This window comes from Hypanus sabinus, chromosome 10 (genome assembly GCF_030144855.1).
Source record: "Hypanus sabinus isolate sHypSab1 chromosome 10, sHypSab1.hap1, whole genome shotgun sequence".
In the NCBI taxonomy this organism is placed as follows: Eukaryota; Metazoa; Chordata; class Chondrichthyes; order Myliobatiformes; family Dasyatidae; genus Hypanus; species Hypanus sabinus.
This window is the reverse complement of record NC_082715.1, coordinates 108,951,279-108,978,943: the sequence shown is the minus strand read 5'-3', so window position 1 is coordinate 108,978,943 and position 27,665 is coordinate 108,951,279. Positions and strand designations below refer to the sequence as shown.

The 27,665-nt window shown below is 40.9% G+C and overlaps 1 protein-coding gene across 3 annotated transcripts in view; it reads left to right on the top strand.

Moving 5' to 3' along the window:
- Positions 1 to 27,665, top strand: part of enah (ENAH actin regulator) — a 313,411-nt gene that overhangs the window by 264,179 nt on the left and 21,567 nt on the right. For all 3 annotated transcript variants that reach the window (XM_059982582.1, XM_059982581.1, XM_059982583.1), the window contains 6 exons: positions 11,927 to 12,252; positions 12,967 to 13,109; positions 14,973 to 15,030; positions 15,445 to 15,496; positions 21,237 to 21,303; positions 27,152 to 27,211. In XM_059982582.1, the coding sequence (XP_059838565.1) occupies positions 11,927 to 12,252; positions 12,967 to 13,109; positions 14,973 to 15,030; positions 15,445 to 15,496; positions 21,237 to 21,303; positions 27,152 to 27,211 (706 nt within the window). The remainder of the gene's footprint in view (positions 1 to 11,926; positions 12,253 to 12,966; positions 13,110 to 14,972; positions 15,031 to 15,444; positions 15,497 to 21,236; positions 21,304 to 27,151; positions 27,212 to 27,665) is intronic.

Sequence of the window (27,665 nt, the reverse complement as noted above, 5' to 3'; positions counted from 1 at the left end):
TGTCTAGGGGATAATGAATTGTCTGATGAAAATATAAAGTTCAGTTCAGTTCATACAGGCTGCAGTCGTTGTTGTTCACTGTGTTGCAATTGTTGGAGAGAGAGTAACTTGCCAACTTTCCTTGTACGATCTTGATCCGTCTCTGTCCTTTCGCTAGACCGTTCCGTGGAGGACTCGTCACCCAGGCAAGGGTAGACACACACGCAAGCCCCCACCGGTCTCGTAGTGTCTCTCCTGGTGCGTCTGAGGGGTGTTCCCCAGACCCTATTTTTACTCCCACTCACGGGGTCTCAGATGTCAGTCAGGTTGGGATGATGCAATCCCTCAACCAGACCACTCTGGTTGCCCCCTGAGGGGTTTCAATGAATAGAACAGTACTCAATACACAATTCCCTCTCCAAGAGACAATAGCAGTAATCAGTGGTTCCGTTCCGCTTTTGTTAGAAGGAGAAATTCCACTTTTGTGTATCCCTGCGTTGTCAATAACAACTGCCTTTTCTGTTATCCTGTGTCTCTCTCATCTCCCTTGATAACAGCATCGGAATAGTAGCGATTTGCGATTCTCCAAAAGGGGACGATGACTTCGCGATTCTGTACCCTTCTGCCCATCAGAGTTGCTCCTCATTCGTAACAATATTGAGAAAGTCAATAAAAGTATATTCTTAGAGATGTACTGCATAGAAACAAACCTTTCAGCCTACAACATCCAAGGCAATTTTTTTTTATATATTAACACATATCCTCTGGTATCCAACTTAGGACTGAACCTTTCTGTCTAAAGATAATCGGAAACCTCTTTTCAAAGCTCATCTTTGAACTGTTTCCAAAATTACTTTGGTCAGTGATAGAACCAAATTGCACACCTCAATACCCAGAGTCTAGACTGACATCTACATCATTTATTATTATATTGAAATTTGTCCTCTACTGTGCCTATTGCCTTGTTTATTAATTATTTATTGTACGCCCCTACACTATTTTCAGCATTTTATGTAGTCCTGTGTAGGTCTGTTGTCTAGCGTAGTTTTTTAGTGTTGTTTTACGTAGCCTAGTGTAGCCTTGAGTTGTCTCACATAGTCTCGTGTAGTTTTGTGTTTTGTGTTGTGTAGCACCATGGTCCTGGAGGAACGTTGTTTCATTTTTACTGTGTACTGTACCAGTAGTTTATGGTTGAAATGACAATAAAAAGCAATTTGACTTGATATAAGCAATCTTGCATTTAAAAAAAACAAATTGGCATTTTATGCATTATCATTCTGGTAATACAAACCAATATACTATTTGAAAGTCAAAAGAAACAGCAGATGCTAGTAATCTGAAACAAAAGCCGGAAACATTTGTAATATATATATATATTTGGATGCAAATATAGGTGAGCTGGTTCGTAAGTTTTGCAGACAATACAAAAGTTAGTAGAGTTGTGGATAGTTAGGAATGTTATCAAAGAATGCAACAGGATATAGATCAGTTGGAAATATGAGTGGAACTTAATATTGTTACGTACCCCGTAACTGGGTCACTTACCAGCAAAGATAGAGAGGTCTATTGAAGTCTGATGGTACTATTTTAACAGTATTTATTGGTAAAAATACACAAAAATAATATCAATGCAAACATACAGATACTATACGTCATCAATACTAGATCAAAAAGGTGTGGGTTTAATAATAATCAATAAGAAATAGCTCTATCATTGTCTAGGGGATAATGTATTGTCCGATGGAAATTTAAAAGTCACTCAAGCTCATTCAGGCTGCAGCTTTTGGTTGGAGAGAGAGAGAGAGATTTTGGAACTTGCCAGAGTTTCCTTTTTTATGATGTCGATCCTTCGAAATGTCGTTGGTGTCCTTTTCCTTTTAGCTAAGCCGTTCTTCCGAGGTCAGTCCCGCCAATCCCAGGCAACGGGAAAGGCGCACGCGGGCCCTACCGGCTGTCGCTATTAAACGCTGTCACGGGATTTCTAGCGTTTCTTCTGGTGCGTCTAAAGGGGTTGTTCCCCAGACCCTCTTTTATCCTTACTCACGGGGTCTCAGATGTCAATCAGGTTGGGATGATGCAATCCCTCAACCAGCCCCCTCTGTTCATTCCCTGAGGGCTTCAATGAATAGTACAGTACTCAATACACAATTCCATCTCCAAGAGACGATGGCCGTTATCCGTGCCTTTGTCTTTTGGAGGCCCAGGACGCATTCCAAACCTTGAGGATCCTGCATGTCTCTCTCATTTCCTGGGTTTCCAGACCCGAATTAATAGTGATCTTGCGATTCTCAAAAAGGAGGGGGCTACTTTGTACCATTCGGCCCCTCAGAGTTGGGGCACAGTCGTAACACCCCCTTTCTTCAACGTGTTTTTACCATCGGTAAAAACAAAGTAATACAGAGTCTTACAGGATTTTAGAATCTAACACAATACAAAAGTTTTATTTTCACCACAAGTAAAACATTCAATTCAGCATCTAAACAGTTAACAATTACCTTGTCACTTCCTTTAATATCTTAACATCTTGTACTTTATTAAAGTCTTGTAGCATCAGACTCCAATTTAATAACCACCTATTTTTTCTTTCCTTCAGCAAACAAAAACTAAAGAGTTGTGATCTTAGCTTACGTGTAAACTACAAACGTTCATGCAAATACTAATCTTTATGTTACTTTCAAACTTAACAGTTAAGCTTCCATGGGGGTTGTCTTGATTATTCACAAACCAGCTTCTGCTATTTAAAAATGGCGTCCCATTAACCCTTGCCTCGTTTCCAGTTAATTCCCACGTGGTGAGCTTGTGCACCCTGGCGAAATAGGCTTTCGCCCGCTTCTTTCATAGGAGTTATTTTGTCAACAATGTATTCCAAACTTAGACCATTTTCCAAATTTCCACACAATTCTTTAATTTTACGCAAGTTGCTAGTTTTCTCTTCAGGACCCTTCAGGCTATTAGTTCTCAATGCCAGCGATCCCTCTTTGTTCAAACAGCATTTCGAATTCTACGGTTTCACACCACACTCTGGAATAACAATAGCATGTGGGGCCCCTTTACCTTTCAACTCAACCTGTAATTGATTCACAGGTACTGCGGTACCAAGCCATTGTCTCTTTAGCCTGGTTGCTGCTTCTGACATCAATCCAGACTTTAAATTTTCTTCATTCGATTTGGAAACTACACTTTTCTCTTTTCCTTCAATAATAATATTCACCTCACCACCTGTTATCTCCTCACTAACTTTTAACACACCTTCGAGCACAAACAACTGGGAATACTCACTTCCCACTATTACCAAGGTTAATCCTTTCTTCACTGAACCAAGTCCATCTGACCCACAAGGACTGCATTCCTGTTCAACTGAATCAAATACCTCAGACTTTTTCTGAGCTCCATTACTAGGTTCAGTACCACGTGCATCCACATCTTGGACACACTCAAATGGGACTTTTGCCTCTTCCAGGTTTTCAATACCCGTACCCTGTTCAAATTCTAAATTCCCCTGATCCTCCCAGCTACTCTCTGGGCAACTCCCTTCCGGAGTAAACTCAGCCCCGCGGGCTGAAACAACCTCATCTACCAACCCGGCAGACTTCTTCAAGGTAATGGCATCCTTTTCATCTAAGACCGCCCTGATTTCATTATTGGGAACACCTTTAGAATTTTCAACTTCTTCAAATAGTCCTGCCAAACCAGACAGATCATCCATGTCCAACTCTGGACCTTTTAACAGCTTTATCTGTTTCTCATCTTTATTTTGTGCCTGTATAACTTTTCTCCTCACTAAGGGCAGGTCTACCTCCTCTCCCTTACTCTCTTTCACTCTACTACTCTTCGTTTTACCATCCTCTAAACCCTCGTGGTACAGGGTCGGTAAAAACATCTCGGCCAAATCGATACTGGCCGGATTTAAACTGCTCTCTGTTTCAGCTGCCTTTCTCGACATGCTACAAGTGATCGCGCATGTGGGATAGATCTTGGAATCTAGGGGCGGGACCTCCACCGGCTGTCTCATCACCTTCATTGCTGACCAAACCTTACCACCGGCTAAATCATTATCCAGAAGGACGTCCACGTCAGTTCTCAGGAATTCTGATCGTACCCCCATTTCAACTGGTCCAGATACCAGCTCACAATTCATAATGATCCTATGCAAGTAAACCATTTCTGTCCCTTTTCCTATTCTTTTCAAAGCTACCATTCCCGTCTTGCAACCAAAATCCAGTACCTTACTGCTAATCAATGACAGTTCAGCTCCCGTGTCTCTCCAGATCCGCACGGGAACTAGTGGGTCTCCCTCTCTCACAGACACAGTTCCGTTTGACATACAAGTCTCAGACCCTTCTCGTACTCTGTCTACCCTGGGCTCTCTTGTCGATTTACTGATTACTACGGCACATCCTATAGGGACTGCTGCTTTCCCTTTTCCTGTCTCCTTCCTCGGAGCAAAGCACCTAAATGCAATATGACCCCCCTTTCTACAATTAAAACAGGTCAAGCCCAGAAATCTCTGGCCGTCTTGCCTCTCCTCCTCAATCTTACCACTAGCTCCCAGCGGGACCTCTTCCTCAGCCGGCGGGCTTCCTCTATCGTTCCCACAATCTCTCTGGTAACTTTTATTCGAGGAAAACTTTGTCTTGTGGGTTAGGGCATATTCATCTGTGAACCTAGCAAATTCGGAGATGGACTTAGTCGGCTTCTCATTCAAATACGTCTGGATATCCTTTAAAACACAACCTTTAAATTCCTCAATCAGAATTAACTCCCTGAGACGCCAAAAATCCTCTTCCACTATTTCTGCTGTACACCAACAATCCAAGAGCACACCCTTCTCATAGGCAAACTCTGTATACGTCTGATTCCACCCTTTAGATTTCTGAACTTTTGTCTATACGCTTCAGGTACCAATTCGTGGGTCCGGAGAATGGCCTCCTTTACTTTCTCATAATTCTCCACCTCTTCCTCCTCCAGGAACAACGCCACATATGCCCAATGTGCCTTCCCTTTTAACTTTGTAACAACGCCACCCACTGCTCTCTGGGCCACTTCTGATTTACTGCCACCTTTTCAAAAAGCAAGAAATAACTATCAACATCCGTCTCCTCGATCGGAGGTACTAACCTCAACTCCCGACTAAAATTAAACCGCTCCTCTCGGTCTGACCCTTGAGCTCTTCGCTCTTGCCTTAACTTCTCCATATTCAAGTCATGTTGCCTCTGTTTCTCTGCCTCCTCATGCTCTCTCTCCTTCTCGGCTCTTTCCTTTTCTTTCTCAGCTGCTTCCAGCTGCTTTAGCTGGAGCTCATGCTCCCTTTGTTTCTCAGCTCTGTCCTGCTCTGTCTTCACCTCCAACTCCTTTAGCTGGAGCGCATGCTTCCGCTGCTTTTCGGCTCTTTGCTGCTCTTTTTCCTTCTCAGCTGCTTCCAGCTGCTTTAATTTAATTTCATGTTCCAACCTTAATTTCTCCAACTCTAACTGAGCCGTCCCACTAGCTGGTACCTTTTCAGGGATATTTTCCAATACCTCAGCAGATATTTTCCAATACCTCATACCTCACAATATAATACTGAGTTATGGCCCTCCATACCTCCTGCTTTTTCATTGACAACCTCACCTCTGCGAGGCTTAGTTCTTTCGCAATATTTATTAATTCCGATTTGGTGGCCGCCTCTAGCGCCTCCAGAGTCGGGTTTTCTATGAATTCATTCACGTCCCATCTTTGCTGGTTTCCCGCCTAGCTACCCGCGTAACCAGATCCAAGTTTGGACTTACAAGCCCGATTCCCTGGCCCCCCCAATTTGGTATCAAATCCCAAGACGAGAACCCCAAGTTGTTACGTATCCAGTAACTGGGTCACTTACCAGCAAAGATAGAGAGGTCCGTTGAAGTCTGATGGTACTATTTTAACAGTAATTATTGGTAAAAATACACAAATATAATATCAATGCAAACATACAGATACTATACGTCGTCAATACTAGATCAAAAAGGTGCGGGTTTAATAATAATCAATAAGAAATAGCTCTATCGTTGTCTAGGGGATAATGTATTGTCCGATGGAAATTTAAAAGTCACTCAAAGTCATTCAGGCTGCAGCTTTTGGTTGGAGAGAGAGAGAGAGAGAGAGAGATTTTGGAACTTGCCAGAGTTTCCTTTTTTATGATGTCGATCCTTCGAAATGTCGTTGGTGTCCTTTTCCTTTTAGCTAAGCCGTTCTTCCGAGGTCAGTCCCACCAATCCCAGGCAACGGGAAAGGATGCACGCAGGCCCTACCGGCTGTCGCTATTAAACGCTGTCACAGGATTTCTAGCATTTCTCCTGGTGCGTCTAAAGTGGTTGTTCCCCAGACCCTCTTTTATCCTTACTCACAGGGTCTCAGATGTCAATCAGGTTGGGATGATGCAATCCCTCAACCAGCCCCCTCTGTTCATTCCCTGAGGGCTTCAATGAATAGTACAGTACTCAATACACAATTCCGTCTCCAAGAGACGATGGCCGTTATCCGTGCCTTTGTCTTTTGGAGGCCCAGGACGCATTCCAAACCTTGAGGATCCTGCGTGTCTCTCTCATTTCCTGGGTTTCCAGACCCGAATTAATAGTGATCTTGCGATTCTCAAAAAGGAGGGGGCTACTTTGTACCATTCGGCCCCTCAGAGTTGGGGCACAGTCGTAACAATATGGATAAATGTAAGGTGGTGTGCTTTGCAAATTCAAATTTAAGAAGGTACATAGTAAGTGGCAGGACCCTTGAGGGCACTGCTGTACAGAAGAATCTTCAGTGCAACTCCACAGCTCCCTGAAAGTGGCAACAGTAGTAGGTAGAAAGAGGTCATATGGCAAGTCATTTTGATCAGGACACATTTAGTGCACAGTTCTGGTCAGTGTGTTACTGGATGTCTGTGGAGACTTGGAGAGGGTACAGAAGAGGTTCACAAAGATGCTGCCTGGTTAAGAGTATTAGCTATAAGGAGTGTTTGGACAAACTTGGATTGTTTCTCTGGAGTGTAGGAAGTTCAGGGGTGACTAAAATTAAAGGTATATAAAATAAAGGTAAGAATGGGAAAGTTTAAAGATGTGTGCGGCTATGTCCAGACACTTGGCTCAGAGGTGAACATGAGAGGATGCTTCATGTTTCAGGGTTTTGGTGTTTTAGTGAAGATAAAGGAAAGTGCTAACAAGTGGGGTGTCGGGTGGTGGAATTTCACTAAAAATCAGAGACAATATCAAAGCTGCATTCGGGACAGACTGGAGGGTGCATCTATTTAGTCTATATGGGTAGAACTCAAAAAAAAAAATAAAGTTGCAGTCATTCTGTGATTATGGTACAGGACCTCTTCTTCTTCCTCCCCTGCCCCTCCCCGCACCCTCCCCCATTATTCACTGGGATGTTGATGAACCAGAATTTGTTAGGTGCATCCAAAGGGGTTTTTTAATATGAAGGTAATCCAACTAGGGGAGGGGCCAAAGTGGGCCTGATCACGTGACTTACCTTTCAGTGGGGAGAAAAGTTAGGGAGCAGTAATCATAACTCCTTAAAGTTTTAAAATAGCTAAAAATAAGCATAAGAATGGAGCTTGCAGTAAAGTTTTAAAATGGATGTGGGCGAATTGAGTATTAGGCAGGAACTAGGAAGAGTTAATTTGGAGCAGCTGTATTTGGGCAAGTCCAATATGAAGGGTTTTTTCTAAAAGGCAACTGCACGAAACACAGGAGAAGGTACGGTATATTCCTATGAGAAGAAAGGATAAAGGATGGCAGGGTAAGGGAATCTTGGATGTCAAGAGAGGTCATGAATTTAATTAAGAAGTAAAAGGAAGCATATGTAAAATTAAGGAAGCAAAAATCAAACAGTCGCTGAGGATTATAAGCCAAAAAAGAATTCAAGAATGGAGTTGGGAAAGTCAGGAGGGGCCATGTAAAGTCCTTGGCAATTAAGATGAAAGAGATGTGGTATGTCGATTACCAGGTGAACAAGTAGTCTTTGGAGGACTGCAAGTCTGTCTTTGCTGTTGCCTTCTTCACGCTTGAGTGTGATCAGTGGCGGCGCCGATACTTTTTGCCAGTGGGGTGAGGGGCATTTGTTGCTTGCTTACGCGTGAGAGGGAGGGGAGCTGGGCGGGGTCTTTGGAGTTCTAACTTTTAACTTTCATTCTTTGGGGGCATTCCTCTGTTTTCATGGATGGTTGCGAAGAAAAAGCATTTCAGGATGTATATTGTATACACTTCTCTGACATTAAATGTACCTTTGAATCCCAAGGCAGAAAGTTTTAAAATAGCTACAAAATACATACAGCAGAAGCAAGCAGATAGCTCAGGAGTGGGTGGGGCCCTCTCAAGGATAAAGGAGTGAACATGTGCTTAGAGACAGAGGATGTGAATGAGGTCCTAAACAAGTACAGTGGATTACAGTTAATTAGGACACATTGGGACCAATACACTTCGGCCCAATTAAGCAGCTGCTACAGTTATATGTAGTTTCATGGAAATAGTTAAAAAGGTATATATTTTTTTTAAAAAAACAACTACCATTTAAGTGAGTAACAAATTACGTATTTAAGAAAAAAATACAGAACAGATTAAGCTTGTTTAATTTTCATTCAACCATACAGGAATACCCATGAATACAGCCAAATGAAACAGTGTTACTCCAGGGCCAAGGAGCAACACAAGACAGATGTACTAGTACTGTGACACTACCAATACTACTACAGTACAGTGCTATAAAACTGTTCCTTATAGTTATCGATGGAGGAATTGATCCAATGTACTTTAGATTGACTGTAAATGAGCAAAATCAGCACAGACACCTTGTGCAGGTAATAAGATGCCTTTATACAATGCTTTTGACAATTGCATCCTCCAAATCTACATTTTAATTATAACATTCAAGATAATTGTTAATACCTTCTAATTCCTCATAATTTCTAACCTGTTGAGCTAGTGAAATCATTTCAGTTTTTACTCCTGGCCATTTCTGGCATCTCTAAGTCTGAATGCTTGAAACCCCAGTGAGCAAAACATTTCCGAATTGTCTTATTGCTTATTTCTCACCAACTATCAGTGACAAAAATCACTTTTTTAACACAAGCACATACACAACTGATGCTATTTAAAAATTGTTTGCTCTAAGTATGGTGTAGTATTTAGTGGCCACGCAATTGCACATGACAGATGCAAGTTAGAAGCTGTTTGGCAACAGTCTCTTGTCCAATTAAGCTGTGCAATTTTTCTTAAGGGAATTGTGGCTGTTTTCTCAATTGGCTCTTTTCCTTTAAGAGTAGTCCCAAGTAACCGGCTGCCATTATCTGTTGGACCAATTAATTGGAATCCATGTTGCACTATTTTTTAGCTACTTACTTAATTTAATTAATTAATTTATATATATGTATATACACACACACATATATACGTGTGTGTGCGTATATATATGCATGTATACTTGAGTGTGTGTGGTGTGTATGTGAGTGTGTGTATATATCTAAAACTGCTACATGGATTGATAGGGTGGCAAGGAAAGCACATCGCAAGCTTGCATTTATTAGTTGAGGGCTTGAGTTCAAGAATCAGAAGGTTCTTGTATCAAAGTACGTATGTATATGTTGCCATGTACTGCCTTGATATGCATTTTTTGCAGGCATTTATGGGGAGAAAAACAATACAATAGAATTATACAAAAAACAAGACAAAGACAAAGACTGACAAATGCCAATATGCAAAAGAAGACAAAAACTGCAAATGGAACTAATACTGAGAACATGAGTTAAAAAGGGTCCTTGAAAGTGAGTCTGTAGATTGTGGCATCAGTTCACTGTGGTGAATGAAGTTATCCATGCCAGTTCAGAAGCCAGATAGTTGTTGGCTAATAACTGCTTACCAAGATCAGAGGGCATGTGCTACAAGAAGTAGTAACACAGGTTGGGTTGTTTTCTCTAGAGAAGCAGAAGCTTGAAGGGAGATCAGATTATGAGAGGCATAGAGTAGACAGGCAGTACCTTTTTCCAAGTTTGAAATGTCTAATACCAGATGACATACATTTAAGGTGAGAGGGGGAAGTTACAGGAGATGTATGGGGCATATATTTTTACACAGTGATGTAGTGTCAGGTGTGGTGTTAGAAGCAAGTATGGTAAAGATGTTCAAAAGGCTCTTAGGTATATGAATGAGCTGAAAATGGAAGGATATGGTCTTTGTGTAGGTAGAAAGAATTAGTTTAGTTTGGTTTTTAATTAGTAATTCAAAATCAGGTGTATTATCACCGCATGTGTCATGAAATTTGTTAATTTAGCAGCAGTTCAATGCAATACATAATAAAGAAGAAAAAGAAAATACAATATTAATAAGTAAATCAATTACAGTATACATATATTGAATAGATTAAGATCGTGCAAAAACCAGAAATAATACATATTTAAAAAGTGAGGTAGTGTTCACGGGTTCAATGTCTAATTAGGAATCGGATAGCAGAGGGGAAGAAGCTATTCCTGAAATGCTGAGTATGTGCCTTCAGGTTTCAATTAGTTTGTCAGAATATTGTGGGTCAAATGACCTGTTTCTTTGCTGTACTGTTCTTTGTTCTATAATCTATGTTGTGGTTTGCTTTTCTCAGTCATAAACTGGGCACAAAAAATGTGTTTTCGTAGACTTTTTGACTGTTTACTTCAAATAGGTAAGCAGTTAAGATGACAAACCAACTCACATAGAATACAACTGGTAATGGATTATCAAGCAGATCCAGAGCCAGTAATACTACTTCCTGAAGTGGGAATGCAAACATTTGTCAATCACTCTGACAGTTAATTCCACTAATTGTGAGGTACTTTGACAAAGTACTCTCAAAATTCATCTGACCATGCACTTCCCAGCCTTTAACTTCTTCTCAACTCTCAAACATTCAATCAAACCCGTATGGCAAGGTGCTTGTTTCCCAAAAGCCTTTTTGACAGTTACTGATATCCGCCAATGGAGCACCATCTATGGGCACATTTGGTTTCAAGTGAACTGGTGTCTGCATCCTTGGTACGAACTTCTCAGTTCAAGAGACCAGTTGAGGCCATGAGGAGTGAATAAAACATCTTTTATAAGGATGCTGGTGTGAATGTCACACTGGAGACAATGGAGTTTACGCCAGGTGTGCTTGAAAGATGCATGCGCTAAAGATGAAGCAGCAAAAAACTCAAGTCCTAGACTCCGTATCACAACTATAAGCCACTGATAACGGCAAAACCCGGATCTGTGCATGCAAGGTTGGAATATAACTCAGAAACCTTGGGTGATCACATTATGGAAGTAGTAAATTGAAATGGATAAGCTTCAGGCTGAATTTGGGAAGGTTTTCTCAGAAGGTAATCTGCATGTCTGAATGGTAGAGGCAATAAACAGTGTCTAATTAAAGATTCTGTGTTCAGGCAATTTTCAGATATTGGAGTTAAAAGAACTTGGCGGAAGCAGACTCGAGTCTCCTGTCCAATATTTATATTTGACTTACTGTACAGTAACAGATTATCTCCTTCAACTCATCAGTGTTTCTGGGGACTGGCAGCTCTATTTCTTGCAACTCTGCCAATGCTCTTCATTGACTGTAAAACACTTTTGAGATGATGGGAAGTTATGAAAACCATCACAGTAATGCAGCATTCTGTCTTATAAAAGGAACATAAGAAGGAAAATGAAGAATAGGCCTAATTATTCTCTGAGGAAGAGAATGCTTCTCTCTCATCCTCTGCCCCCAACCCCAATTTGGTTTTAAGGGTTGATTTGGTTTATAGTGTAATTTATTTTGAGATGTTGGGTTTGTTAATTGTGACATACCACTGGACATCTTGCACAGATTTTTGTCAGAGAAATGGAGATGCACGCAGTTACTGATGTGATAGTTAGTTACCTTTATTTTTATTTCACCAAGCACAAAAAACCCAAAGTAATGATTTTTTAAAATTATTTTGTTAATACAGGTATTGGTCCAACAAATGAAGGTTTCCAGGGGCCACCAGCCCCTCCACCTGCACCACCTCTTCCTCCAGGACCACTGCAGCCAGCAGCAGCACCAGTCTCTGGGCCACCAATGCCACCAGGTCCACCGCCTGCACCTCCACTGCCAGGAACAGGCCCCCCTCCTCCACCCCCTCTTCCTGGACAGGCTGCACCTCCTGTTCCACCTCCCCCTCCAGCCCCACCTCTCCCCTCCACCGGCCTTGCATCAGCTCCAGCTGAAGATGATCGCCCACTGACTGGGCTAGCAGCTGCATTGGCTGGAGCTAAGCTCAGAAAAGTGGCAAGGGTAAGTGAAGTAGTGAGTTGATCTGTGTAATGACTGGATTGAACAGACCCAAACAATTTGTGGGTCTGTGAGATGTGGTAATGAGTGTACAAACACAACAAAGGATCTTAAGCCTAATTATCATAAGCTAGAAAGCACAAATAAACCACTCAAAATATTACGTAGCAAGTCACAAAGATTTCAGGGCTCGTGATTCTTAATCATCACTTGAATGTTGCTGTTGTCGAGGAACTAAAAATTCTTATTCTCTCGTGAAACCACCAGGTAATAATCACAATTTCTGATCTTCAGTTGAAATTTGATGAAGCCAGGGAAGGTACTCCAATAGATCAGAGTTTCACAAATGTAGAGAGCAACCATGAGACAAACTCTTCGATCTTTTGGTTCTCATGTCATTAACTCAGCTTGGTTTCTTTCATTCAAACAACACAATAAGGGCACTTAGTTTTTGAAGAGAAGGGGAATTTTTCCCAGTGTTCATCTTATAGATGAGGATCTGTAAATTAAGTTTTATATCACTTTGCTTCTTGTAGTATCTTACTGTGGGCATACTAGGTCTTGTGCTTCCTTGAGTGAGGTGCTGGGAAGCTATAGAACCTTCACATAACCTGGTAGATTAACTTTGCCTACCATAGTTGGTTTCTTGCCAATTTGGCAAATAGTGTAAATAGTACAAAAAGCTGCTAATGTCACCCAATATTGCTTATTCCATAGACTGATGAGGCCTTGAGTTCTGCAGGCAGCATTGGTTCAGTCTTGACTCCTTCTAAATCTGAAACTTCGCGGGGTAACGGAGCCCCAATTTCTATTGGAGGAACTGGTCTAATGGAAGAAATGAGTGCCCTGCTGGCCAGGAGGTGAGTTCTAATCAATATGCTTGAAAGGACTTGAAGTAGTAGGCACCACTTGGCCTTTCACATTGTGCTGTCATTCAATAAATAGTGATTATCTTCCTCAATCCATCTTGCTATTTCCCTTTTCAAATCTATTCATTCTGCCTTGTGTCTAAGGACAGAGAAAACTGTAGGAATGGACCATAGCCTTCTGATCTTACTCTGTACTTGCAAAGGCTCTATTTACAGCCAAAGGTACACAGCCCTTGGGAAACAATTCTTTTCTGCTTTTTTCTGGAGTCTCTGTCAATGGTATATACTCTAAATTGATCCCTACAGCATTGACCCTGTCAGAATTCCATGGACCCAAGGTTGCTGTAAAATGTTAGTAGCTGTATGGGGAAGCATTCAACCATCCCGAGTAACAATTATTTTGTTCTCCGTTACACTCATGTACTGGAAATGACATTGAGCAATCTTGAATCCTGAGAAGGGTGAGGTAATCAGTCTGGAGAGGACAAGCAAGACCAAGGAATACACAATAACTGATAGGGTATTGAGAAGTGTGGAGGAACAGAGCAATCCTCAAATACTACCCTCCAAATATCTGGGAGTAAAAGGGTGGGTATATGTCGAGGGGTACATGAGAGACTGTATCAGCTAAGTGTAGACATCAAGATCAGAGAGGTCATGCTAGATCTGTATAAAGTGAACTAGAGTACTCTGCACATTTTGCTTACCTTAAACAGCAAGGAATATCAGTGAAGAAACTGCAGAGCAGATTTGCAAAGGTGATGCCAGAGCTTTAGAATTTCAGACAGAAGGACAGACTGGCTGTTTTCTTTGGAATGAAGGAGATAGAAGATTTAATTGCAGTGTATAAAAATGGAGTTGAAGGGTACCCAACCAATGATGTGAAAGCATGCTAGCTAGCATCATGGAGATCACTGCATCAGAAGCCTGAGCTGTTCTGTTCTCTTTAGCCCATTGTTCAGACCACCTGAAAAGCTTTTACCTTTTCTGATTTGATGAGGCTGTGTCCAACCCACTGCATCCCAACTTTCTTATCTCTGGAAAGTGTTGGCTTTGTCTAAAAGAGAAGCTCAGTTAATTTGAGTTGATTCCTTAGATGAGGGTGCTGCCCACTGAATCGTCATTGAGTGGGATAGGATGAATTATTTTTAAATTCAGAAAAAAGAGGCATAATCTAATAGAAATGTACAGTATTTAAAATAATTGGTCACATAGATGCTGTGGCTTCTGGTTGGAGGGTCTGGATCTGAGGGCCATCGTGAGATAAGACATTTGGATCTGCAGTGAAAAACTTAGTGTTTAGGTAGCTTTGGGAAGTCTAATACAGATGACCGTAATCAAAATAAAACAGGGTGATAATCAATTCAGGATCAAGGGTAAAGGACACTCGGGCCTCCCTCTGTAATATTTCATGACGAACTTCAATGGGCTGAATTTAATGTAGTCCAGGCCTTTTCTCAAACTGACCCAGTCAAGTGTCAGTGAAGCTCAGCTGACAGCACACTGCCTCTGAGGTTTTGCTTGAGCTATTCAGTGAGGATTTGTTTCCTGTCACCTGGATTGCAAGTTCCTCCAACTTGGAATATAAGAATTCTGAAATCTGTCATTCTCCAATGTTTTGAACAACTTTCCCTCAATCAGATGCATTGACATGCTCTGACACTTTCTGTCCCCATCTCTGTCACCCTGGTCTTCTTCCACACTCTTCCTTCCACCCACTCTTTCTTTCCCCGCAGCCTCGTTTTGCTCTCGGGATCTTGCTCTCTCTCAAATTCCTTTCCCCATTCATTGCCCTCTTGTCTGTGCTTCATCTCTATATTCTGTACAACATGGTTGATATTTATTTTCCCACAGGAGAAGGATTGCTGAGAAGGGTTCAGTTCCTGAGCCAGATCCTAAGGAAGAAAAGAATGTAAGTAGATCTTTGCCACTCAGTTGCAGTAATGTGACTCAACAATCCCTCCACAGGAGGTTTTGATGATGTACAGTGGGACAACCTTCAAGGTGCTTCAGGAAGCACTCTAAGCACCACCTGTGCTGGCCTTGCCAGGGATGCTCACATACGAAAGTATGAATAAGAGAAAAGCTATTCTCTGTTCCAATACAAGCCTTGCCAAAATAAGTGTTTAGCCTGCCCCAGAATTGATACTATTCTTTGGAGAGTAGCGGTTTATCTTGCTTTGTAAAAATGCCATCCATCCAGCAGCTGTGATCAAACAGCTCATGGCGCCAAAACTAACCTGGGCACTTTGTGTCTTCTGTGTGCTCTGGTGTCATGCCCTGTAACAGTTTGTCCTTTGGATAACTTTTGCTTTACTTCCACCAGGAGGAATCAGAATCTGCAAGTGTGAAAGGCCCTTCAACGTCAAGTATGTCTGGTAGGTTGAGGAGCCTTTTTTCAAGGGCAGCTTTGTTTCCTGTTGCAGGTTTTAATATGAAAGTGCACTTATTTATTGATTTATTTATTTAATGAAACAGCACAGAGTAGGCCCGTCTGGCCCTTCGAGCCATGCTGTCCCAGCCACTCCACAACCCCAATTAAGCCTAACTTAATCACGCAATAATTTACAATGACCAGTTTACCTATCTGGTATGTCTTTGGACAGTGAGAGGAAATGTGGCACTCAAAGGAAAAACCCATACATTCCATGGGGAGGACTTATAGGGACTCCTTATAGAATAGTGCTGGAATTGAACTCTGAAATTCCATGAGCCCTGTGCAAACGGCTACACTACCATGGCATAGTCTTATTTTGACCATTCTTCTTAAAGGTCTCTATGAAGTTAATTGTGTTCTGAACCACTGATCTTCAAACCTGATGTACATGGATAAAGTGCTTGATTCCCCACCTTCCCCATTTGCTTAATCTCCAAGACTACCTATTTCCACTCTCGTTCAAGACTTGCCCACACTACTTCATCATTTAATTTTGCTCCCTCAGTGCTCCCACTCAAGCAAAGCTCTTCAGCTCCACAGGGTGCCCCAAAGGTGGTGAAGGGAAAGTGCTGGGAGGCTTCAGGTATTTAACCAAGTGAACAGATGAAGACTTTGCAACAGGAATATCACGTGGATGTATATGAAGTTGTTTGTTATGATGAAAAATCAGAAAAGTAGAGTATATTTAGTTTTAATGCAATAAGAAGTTGAAAGGTGTTAACTGGTTAGAGGGACCTAGTATCTTTGTTCAGAAAGGAGAAGTTAACATTCAACTGCAGCAAGTAATTAGAAAGGTATATGTTTCTGTTGGAAAACAAAACTGCAGATGCTGGGATCTGAAATAAAAGCAACTGCTGGAGGAATTCAGCCAGTCAAGCAGCATCACCAGTCAATGTTTGGGGTCGGTGACCTTTTAGAAAGGAGGAGGGAGAAGAGTGTTTGGAAGGTATACAGTTCTCAGAGCAAAGCTAAGGTGATGTGGAACACAAAGAAGTATATGGAGATGGGTTAATACAGACCTGGGAATGATGCATTGTCTTTTTAGAAAAAGATTTAAGTCCAATGTAAATAATTTTTTGGAACCTCAACTTGGAATCCTCCAACCTGTGGTAAACTGCTCCCTTTCTGTCCCTTTACTCTCCACTACCTATGGTCACCCAGCCACCATCACTTGGTTTCTTTCTCTCCCCACTTACCCACTCCATCTGCCTCTCACACATAAACTCTTTGTTACTGTTTCCCCTTCCACCTCCCTCCCTGTATTTTGCTTTCCTTCGACCTAGCCTCTCCAATCTTTTTCTTCCACCACTGCTTCCCACAAACCTTCAGGCTCCACTCTACCCCTCATTCCCCCTCCATTCCTCTGAAGCCCCTATCTTCCTTCCAACCCATTTTCCCTGAACACCCAAGCCCTCCCCCCTACTCTGATCTTCCAGATCTCTACCCTCTTCCCCTGATCCTGCTGTGTCTTCACCATCCCCTCCAAACTTTCCATCTCTGAAGCAGAAGGTTCTATTCTCAGCAAGGGACCTTTTTCCCTACATCTGCACCTCAGTGACTTCCGTGCCACGTGCTGAGCTCTCCTTCCTTTGCCTCTGTCTCTGAGTCTACTTCTTTGGCAGTTATTCCCCATCCCCCACCAATATCATCTCCGACCTTCAGCCCTTTTCCTCCTAATCTTGGACACTTTACTGTGGTTTTCTGCCAACTTTGGATTTTGTCATCTCTAACTGCTGAGGAAACACTTACTGCCTTGACTTCAGCATTCCCCTCATTTAGACGCATCTCATTCAGCCAGTCTCTGAATGCATGGCCCTCCACTCTCTCTGCACCAACCCCAACCTCATCATCAAATCTGAAGAAAAGGGCTTGCTTTTGTAGTGTGGCAGACTGACTTCTACCTACCCGAGGCCAGACAGCAATTCTTAAGACACCTCCTCTTACTTGCCCCATTGAACAGGACCCCACTAAAGCACATCAAGACTGTTAAAAGGATTACTCCCTAGTAATAATGACAGTTAGGCACAGAGAAAATCTGTATTTACTGACAAGTACCTTTATTGTATCAATGGAAGAGCATGTGAATTTATACAACAGAATGCCTGTGTGCACACTTAATAAGTTTTCCTGACCCTCCGTGAACAAAGAACAGAAAAGCTAAGTCCTGGAAAAAGAGTCTCTGCTGGCCATGTGATCCTCATGGTCCCGATCTAATCTCTACGTGTCTTTGGGGTACCACAATGGTTGGTCTCTTGAGAGTTGTTGCTACTTTGCACTTGAAGCTTCTGTTTTTATATTCATTCCTTACCAGTTCAAATGTTGCATTTCAGTGTTATTGACTATGGGTCATCTCACTGACCTACAACACCTTATTCACTCTGGTCCAAGCCAGCATCCATTTATAGCCCTTTTTCAGCAAGTGACAGCTGGTAATTTATGGCTCTTTATTCTCAATCAGTTACCAAACCAATAACCAGCTGTAATCGCTCAGAGCAAACACTGATCCTACTATTCACAAACCTGCATGTTTTATCTTATCAAAGAACAGCTCACAAATAACTTTTTAATTTACCTGGACCATCATTGTGTCTACTTTAAAACACTGATTCAGCAAGCAAAGCCAGTTCACCAAGTGGCAGTCTGCATTCCTTCAACCTCATAGCAAAATCAAAGACAATTGGTCTGTGTGCTTCCACTGTCTTTGATTCATTCAAATTCACTGATTTGTAGACTGTAATTCTCTCTGGCCAACAAGATATTGTCTTCCATACTATTTCTAACTCTGGAGATCTTCCAGCCACTGTCATCAACCTCATAGTTCTCTTAACATGCACTACTCATTTCTACCTCCTACCCAAGATCTACAAACCCAGCTGTCTCAGTAGGACCATTATTTCTGCCTGCTCTTGCCCCACTGAACTCGTGTACACATACCTTAAATCCATTTTGTCTGCCTTGGTTCAGTCCCTTCCTACCTCCATCCATGACACTTCACATGCTCTTGATCACTTCAATCATATTTAATTCTCTGGCCCTGATCACCTCATTTTCACAATGGATGTCCAGTCCCTGCACACATTTATCCCCCATCAGAAAACTTCCCATTTCTTTCTGGGCAATAGACCCAACCAATTCCCCTCCACCACCACTCTCCTCCATCTGGCGAATCTCATTCTCGCCCTCAACCTCTTTTTTTTTGTAGTTTCTTTCACTTTCTGCAAACCTATGATGTAGCCATGGACATTTGGCATGGGCCCCATCTATACTTTTTTGTCAACTACTTGGAAGTCCAAAGTTGCAAGCCTATATTACTAATGGTCCCCAACACTTACTGCACTACATTGATGGCTCCACTAGTGCATCCATGCTGAGCAAATGAACTTCTTCAACTTCCCACTGTTCCCTCAAATTTATTTGGTCTATTTCTGACAGCTCTCACCCCTTTCTTGATCTTTCTGCCACCTTCTGTGGAGACAGACTGTCCACTGATAACTTTTACAAATAGGCAATAGACTAAACCTATCTTTACTTTAACTCTTCTCATGCTTGTAAAAATGATATTTCCTTTTATCATTTCCTCTGTCTCTGCTTCATTTATTCTTGGGATAAGGCTTTTCAATACAAAACATCCTTTTCCTTTCCATTTCTATCGATGGAGCCCTCACCCATATCTTCTCCATTTCCCTCACATTTGCCCTCACCCTATCTTGCTGCCACCATAACAGGGATAGGGTTCTCCTTGTCCTTGCCTATCAACTTGGTACCTAGATTATCTTTCTCCATAACTTCTGCTATCTCAGTGGGATCCCACCACTGAGCATGTCTTTCCCTCCAACCCCTTCCTCCATTTTCCATGGTGATTGCTATCTCTGTGACTTTCTTGTCCACTCACCTCTCTCCACTGATCTTATTCCAGGCACTTACCCCTACAAACATGATAAGGCGACATCTTCCTCTACACATTCAAGACCAAACAGTTTTTCCAGGTGAAGTGACACTTCACCTGCAAGTCTATCTGGGTTATCCACTGTATGTGGTATTCTTGGTATGGCTTTCTCTACAGTGGTGAGATCTGGCTTAGATTTAAGATCCACTTCATCGAGCTCCTTTGCTCTGTCTGCCCCAAAATGTAGGATCTCTCACTGGCCACCATTTCAATTTGACTTCCCATTCTTATACCAACATATCTGTCCATGGCCTCCTCTACTCCCATAATGAGGCCACACTCAAGGTGGAAGATCAACAGCTCATATTATATCTGGGTAATCTCCAACCTGATGATAACATTGATTTCTCTAACTTCTAGCAATTTCTTCACCCTCCTTTTTTTTTCCAACCCCTTCTCTCTTTTTTTCATTTGCAATTCACCCCATCTCTTTTCATCTGCCCATCTCCTCCCTCTGGTGCCCCTCTATCTTCCCTTTTTTTTTCATTGTCCACTGTCCTCTCCTTCAGCCTTTTACCTCTTCCACCAATCACCTCCCAGCTTCTTACATCATCTCTCCTCACCCACACACCCACCTTCCCCCTCACCTAGTCTCACCTATCACTTGCCAACTTGTACACCTTCCTCTCCTTTTATCTTATTCTGGCTTCTGCCCCTTTCCTTTCCAGTCCTGATGAAGTTTCCCAGCTTGAAATATCAATTGTTTACACCTCTCCATAGATGCTGCGGACTTGCTGAGTTCCTCCAGCATTTTGTGTATGTTGCTCAGTACTTTCAGCATCTTCAGAATCTCTTGTACGTCAGATTCTAGCATTTGTGGTCCCTTATTGCTTCCACCCACCATCTCCCAGTTTTGGTGATAATTCTACTCTCCCCTCCCCCATGAACCTGTCACCTCTCCTCACCTAGATCTACCCCTTCCCTGCACATATCCCTACTTGTATATTATTGTAAATTGTATCTAAAGGAGGGCTGTCTTCCTCCCCAACCCCAATGAGCTGTTGTTTTTCCAGCCCAGAAACTTGTAACAGCAAAGTACTACATGGGGATGTTGAATTCTAAAATTCTCTACTATGAAAGTTTGGAGGTTAGAACATTTGGACTGTTTAAAGTGGAGGTAGATAAATTTATGATATATCAGTGAATTGAGGGTCATGGAGGAGAAGAGTTGAGGCCTGGAGAAGCTCAGGATAATGATGTTAAATGGTAGGCAGGATTGAGGGGCTCACTGGCCAACTATTCCAATATTACTGTGTTCTTATCCATGTCTGCAAGAATGCTTTGTAGGTTCCCATCCCTTTCCAACCTGTAGATCCCTTTTGAAGGGAGGAGGCATCTGGCCGTTCCCTTGGAATAGTGGACTGGATGCAGCAGGAATTGGCCATCATTGGCTGCATTCTTCTGCAGGAGCTGGCCAGTACTTCTAGCAACCAGAGTTGAAACTTCTCATGTGTTTGAACCTTAGAAAGGTTCATAGTCTCTGTAGTTCTTGTTCAGTAGTCAGCTAATGCAGCTTAAATAGCATAGAAGCTTGTACTCAAAGAGAGAGCTATGGTTGGCACTTGATGTAAGACTGTTACCTGTTTCAGCCCCAGTCTGCACCTTGCTCTCTTCTTCAATTTGATAAAATTTTACATGTTGCAGATACCTTTTCCCTAAACAAGTACAATTTCCAAATTATTTTGGTTAAAGTCATTTTGCAGCTTGCTAAATGATGTGGAATGTTTCTTTTCAGAGACGACCAGAAAGCCTTGGGAAAGAACAAGTACTGTAAATGGCAACAAATCACCAGTAATTTCCAGGTATGGTTTTTAAGACATTAGGATCTTAATGCAGACAGGCAGGCTGACAGCACAGCATAGCTTGTTAATCACTGAGATCTGTAGACTGTGGAAGGGTGTCAGTGTGTCTTCACATAATGAATGTCCAGTGGGAGTCTGGCTTCCAGCTGGTCATGAGAGATAGGGGAAGGGAGAACATTCTCACAGCTGATCAAAGTGACAATGACTGAGACCAGCTTGTCCATTTGCAGAATGCTGAAAACTGGAAGAATGGGAATGGAAATATGTGGAGGTGGATGGGGCAGAGGAAAGAAAAAAGAATTGAAAACAGCTTTTTAAAAAAAAACACTTTTTGCTGTTATAAGGACCCAGAACTTTCATGTTCACACCTTTGTCTGCAAGGTCTAAATTGCCAAAGCAGTAACTGAGCTTGAGTATCTGTTGTTTGTTTGGAATTTGAGTTTGCTGTTTTATTGATCATTAATTTATATGATGGCTGGCTTGATTCAATGGAGACAGAAGTTTGTGGTTTCAAGCCCCACCACAGCATGGATGGCAAGTCCAGGTACAGTATTGAGGTAGTGCACAGAAAATGTAGCCAACAATTTTGCAGTATGTTGTTGTCATCCAGGCAACATAGTAGTGTGGTTAGCAATTGGCATCTTTGTTTTACCCCATAACCCTTCACAAAGTAACTGGTGACACTCCTGTGGGGAAACTCAACAGGGACATGAGATTCTGTGGATGCTGTAAATCTTGAGCACCACACAAAATATTGGAGGAACTCAGTGGGTCAGGCAGAAGGTCAGTGGAGGGAAATAAACAGAGGATGTTCATGGCAGAGACCTTTCATCACTGGAAGAAAGGAGCATGAATTTTTATTAACTTTTTAAATGTTTAACAGAGCAGTAAATTACCATTGACGTATCCACAAAGTTAAGATATAGTAGGAATATCCATTATTTGTGTAAGGGTATTAAATCCATATCTCCAAATCTAGTTTTTAGAACTAGAGGTTTTGTTGAGCTGTACTATTTAAAATCTGGGAATTCATGATATTTCACATAGACCAAATATCTCCAGTGAAGTTCTCATCAATTCTGAGGGGCAGACTAATTCATCACAATCCTGAGATCCCAATTCAAAGTGGAATTATATTAATAATAGTTGTTCATACTGTAATGATGGTAAATGCTGCCAGTTTGGTCATTGTGGCAATTCTGTCAATTACCTTGGACTTCTGATTGGACAGCTGGTATGTTTCACAAATGAAAAAAGAAAGGATGGGTTTTGAAGTGTGTCCTTCACGACTCGAATTTTCTCTGTTCCATTCACCTGCCAACATTAACAGTACAGAGATTTGGTTTTAAACCCTGCACTTGTCTGTAGTACATGAGCAATACTGGCAAATGACTGAACATGGCATCTCAGTTTATCTGTTTGGTTTTATTCTCAGAAAACAAAACGTTTGTTATCTACTTATTTGGTAACTTCCACAATTTCAGGACATCCCAAAGGATTTTTTTTAGCTTTTAGACAACCATAGTTATTGATGTTCTTCAGAAAAAGACTGAGGAAGGGATCAGGACCAGAAAGTGGACGATGGTAGTTGGATAAGCCATATTGCTTTGGAAGAGCAGTGCAGACTTGAGGGGATGAATGGTCAATTACCTATCTAATTTCTTATGGTGTCAACATTGCACAGAAAAAAGTCAAACAAACAACACTATGACGATGAACAAATAATTTGCTTTAATAATAATTAAAGGTGAAACATTGATTGAAACACTTGGAATTGCCTCTGCTCTATGGGATAATTCCATGGGATTATTTTATTCCCACTTGAGGGATTAGATATGAATATCTTAATATCCAAAAGATTAGGCCAGGCTTCATTTTGTTGAGTATAGTCTGAATCAGTTACTGTATCCACATATTAACTTTGGATCACATGGTTTTTGTGTTCTAATATTTTAGTTTCATTGTTTGGTGTTTTACCAGTATAATTGTGTTCAGCTCACACATATGTTTCCTTCAATAATATACCTTCCTGATGTCACAAAGAAAGGTGTTCAGGTTTATTATCTATACTGGCCAGTACAGGTAGATGCTACGTTGTCTAGAAGTCTTGTATGATGCTGCAGTATGCTTTTGATTTACCTCAGAATTGTCTCCTTACAGTTGATCTCAGCAGGCAGCAGTTCAAATGCAAAATGCTGCTGATGCTGGAAATCTGAAAAAAGCAGGAAATGCTTGGCAAGTTAAGCAGCATCTGCGAAGAGAGAAACAGAGTTAATGTTTTCAGCAATGACCTTGAAATTGAAATACGGGGTTTTAAGAAAGAGTAAACAGTAAATGGGTGGAGAGGAGAGAGCAGAGCAGATGGCAAAAGGCTGAAGAGATCGATAGATGTAATAGTCAGTTGAGTAAGTTAAAGGTGGTTATTGGAGAAGTTTGGTACAAAAGTGGGCCAGCAGGAGATGTGGTGCAGAATAATTATCAACGTTAACCAGAAGTTCTGAAACAAATGCTTAAAATCAGAACGAAGCATACAGTTACATTGATTTTTTTATGAGCATTGAGTTCAAGTAATTGTGACTTCATAGGAAGATGAACTTCATGACTCCTAATTCCCCCTCTCACCTCTCCATCCACTGCCTTCTGCACTGTTTCACTGAAACCAAACAGGAATGACACCCAATCTTCCCACAGGGCACAGTGTTGCCTTTTGGGCAACACTATGTTCAGTTTTGGAAAATCAGCATCCCTGGCATTTGTTTTGGATTTCCAGCTCTTGTTTGGTATTTCTCTGGTAATTTCAGTTATTCTACATTTCCAACTTCTGCAGACTTGACCCATTATTCCTTTATTGTCATCTTTCATTTTGCATTGTCACACTTTCTGTTACTCAAACTCTTCTGCCTTCCACCCAATCGCAGATCTTCTATTTTTGTTCTGTTCTCTTCCTCCTCCCCCAAATGCTTTCATCATAAGCTATATATCTTTCCCAAGTTCTGATGAAAGTTCTTTGCCATGAAGCATTAACTCTTTTTCTCCTTCTACAGATACTACCTGACTTGTAGAGTGGTTACAGCATTTTCTGGTGGTAACAGCTAATTGCGCTATGTTCTTAGCTTGTTGCAGGTTTTATTGAACTGTAGCTTCATAACAACAGTCTTTTATTCCTTGGGTGGTAAACAGTCCACTATTCACAGTTGCCTTGAACTGATCTCCGTCATATTTTCTTCCCTTAATTCTGTTGTAGTTTGGTAATTAGTTTATTATTATCACATGTATTGAGATCCAATGTTGAAGCTGCTATATACTTCAGGAATAAACTATTTTCTGGAACACTGAATTTTAGATTTTACCTTTATATTTTGAAGTAACCTTTTAAAAATGCAAATTGAACCAGTAGCAGCAGATAACTAGAGAAATAAGTATTGAAGTTACACATCAGCACTGCCAGCATTTGTGTGCCCAGTCCCCAATGGTTTGCAGTGTAATCTCAGAAAAGCTGCCTGCGCTCGGTCTGCCAGAACAAGCAGGATCTCCCAGTGGCCACACATTTTAATCCCATGTCCCATTCCCATTCTGATATGTCTATCCATGGCCTCCTCTACTGTCAAAATGAATCTAAACTCAGGTTGGAGGAACAACACCTTATATACCGGCTGGGTAGCCTCCAACCTGATGGCATGAACATTGACTTCTCTAACTTCCGTTAATGCCCCTCCTCCCCTTCTTACCGCATCCCTGACATATTTAGTTGTTTGCCTGTTCTCCATCTCCCTCTGGTGCTCCCCACCCCCCACTTTCTTTCACCTGAAGCCTCCCATCCCATGGTCCTTTCCCTTCTCCAGCTCTGTATCACTTTCGCCAATCACCTTTCCAGCTCTTAGCTTCATCCCACCCTCTCCGGTCTTCTCCTATCATTTCGCATTTCCCCCTCCCCCCTCTACTTTCAAATCTCTTACTATCTTTCCTTTCGGTTAGTCCTGACGAAGGGTCTCGGCCCGAAACGTCGACGTCGCTTCTCCCTATAGATGCTGCCTAGCCTGCTGAGTTCTACCAGCATTTTGTATGTGTTGTTTGTTATTCTTTTTTTAAAATTTTTTTTATTGAATTTTTAAATAGGTTACAGAAGGGGAAAAAAATTATTTAAAAAAATTATCGACCCTTCCCCCCCCTTAACCCCTCCCCCCTAATGTATCCCTATAGAAAGAGAGAAAAGAAAGAAAGAAAGAAACAATGCCTGGATATCAGAAGATCCCCACATGCTCCATGGAGTTCATAATAGCTTTAATATGTATATTTATTTCTTTCCCCAGATAACCAATAATTTTTATCTTTGGAGCACCTATATATTTAATCCTATCTTTTGTAAATAAGGGCAGCAAATTTTCAGAAATATTTCATATTTATCTCAAATTATAAGTAATTTTTTCAAGTGGAATGCAGCTAAAAATTTCATTCTTCCAACATTCTATACAAATATGAATCCGATTTCCAAGTAACTGCAATAGCCTTTTTGGCTACTGCCAATGCAATTTTTATGAATTCTTTCTGATATTTATTCAGTTTGGATTTCAGTTTTATCCCTTCAATATCGCCTAGTAAAAATAATGTTTGGAAGTTGTGTTCTAATAATTTGTTCCAATAAAATTCTTAAATTTGTCCAAAAAGGTTGAATTTTAAAACAAGACCAAGTAGAGCGTAAAAAAGTACCAATTTCTTGATTACATCGGAAACATTGATCAGATAAATTTGGGTTTAATTTATTTATTTTTTGTGGTGTAATATGTAATTGATGTAAAAAATTATATTGCACTAATCTTAACCAGACATTTGTTGTATTAGTCATACTGTCAAGACATAGTCTTAACCAACTTGTTTCTTCAATTTTAATATTCAAATCAGTTTCCCATTTTTGTCTTGACTTATGAATTCCTTGTTTAATTGCCTGTTTTTGAATCAAACTATACATACAAGAAATAAATTTTTTAATTTTTCCTTTTTGAATTAAAGTTTCTATTTCATTACGTTTCGACAAGAACATTGTTTGACCCAATTTATCTCTTAAATAAGCCCTTAATTGGAAATAACAAAAATGAGTTTTGTTTGATATTGTGTATTTATTCTTTAATTGATCAAATGACATTAATATACCTCCTTCAAAACAATCTCCTATATATCTAATCCCTTTTTGAAATCTTTTTGAAGTTTTTTCAAAAGTTAAATAAATGTGTGAGGAAGTTCCTTTGGAAAGGTAAGATGTCAAGAGTATCGTTGGAAAAATTGACATGGAAATTTGACCTAGGAGGGTTACAACTTCCAAACTTTAAGAATTATTATAAAGCAAATCAACTTAGATTTATTGCATCTTTTTTTGATGAAGATAAACCGGCATGGATTAGAATAGAATTAGATAAAATAGGAGAAAATATACCAGAAGATTTTATATATAAGTGGGAATCTAAATGGATACAGGAAAAGAAAGAATCTCCTATATTAAAACATTTGATTGATTATGGGATAAGATAAATGTTGATGATGAGATAAAGAAATCTTTATTAGCAAAGAGACCTTTAATTCTAAATAAACTTATTCCCTTTACAATGGATAACCAACTTTTATACAAAAGCTGCATTCTTATGTAATAAAAAATCAAAATAATTGTAGCTGCTAGAAATCTGAAATAAAATCCCAGAAAATTATTGAATACTCAGAAGGCTGTGCAGCATCTGTGGGAATGAAACAATTAATGTTTTGAGTTAATGACGCATTATCAGATCTGGGTGATGCTCAATTCCTCTGCTGCATCTAAACCAGGGAGATAAATTTTCAAGCTTAATTTTCTTTCTCCTAGACGAGATTCTCCGTGGAAAAATCAGCTGATCTCTGACAAGTTCAATGACACACTAAACAGGTACCAGTTGGCCTGTTGAGTTTGCTTATGCAGTGGAAAACTTGGTGTGCATTACCAGAGGTGCCCAAAAGGGCTCAGAGCTCCACTCTGCATGGGTTTGACAGAAGTATGTGCTAATCTGCATGCTGCGTGAGCTTTGGTTGAGACCCAAGTGTTCTCTTGTTTTATTTTCTTTGCTTTCTCTTGCTTTTTGTGACCAGTGCCTTTCTAGGCTGGGTTACAGGTAGGATTCAGGATTCCCATTAACTATGACCTGATTATCTGAAGATATAACTATTTGAAGAGGGAGCAGTCATCAAACTGTTGCGTCCTTTCATAATGAGGTGCACATGAATTTTATTATAAGGATCGCCATCAGACCTACTTCTGCTGTAGCACTCCCAGGTCTCTTCCAGCACAGATACTTGCCACTGTTGCCCCAGAGCTGGGGATACTTTCCATTGAGCTTGCCTGT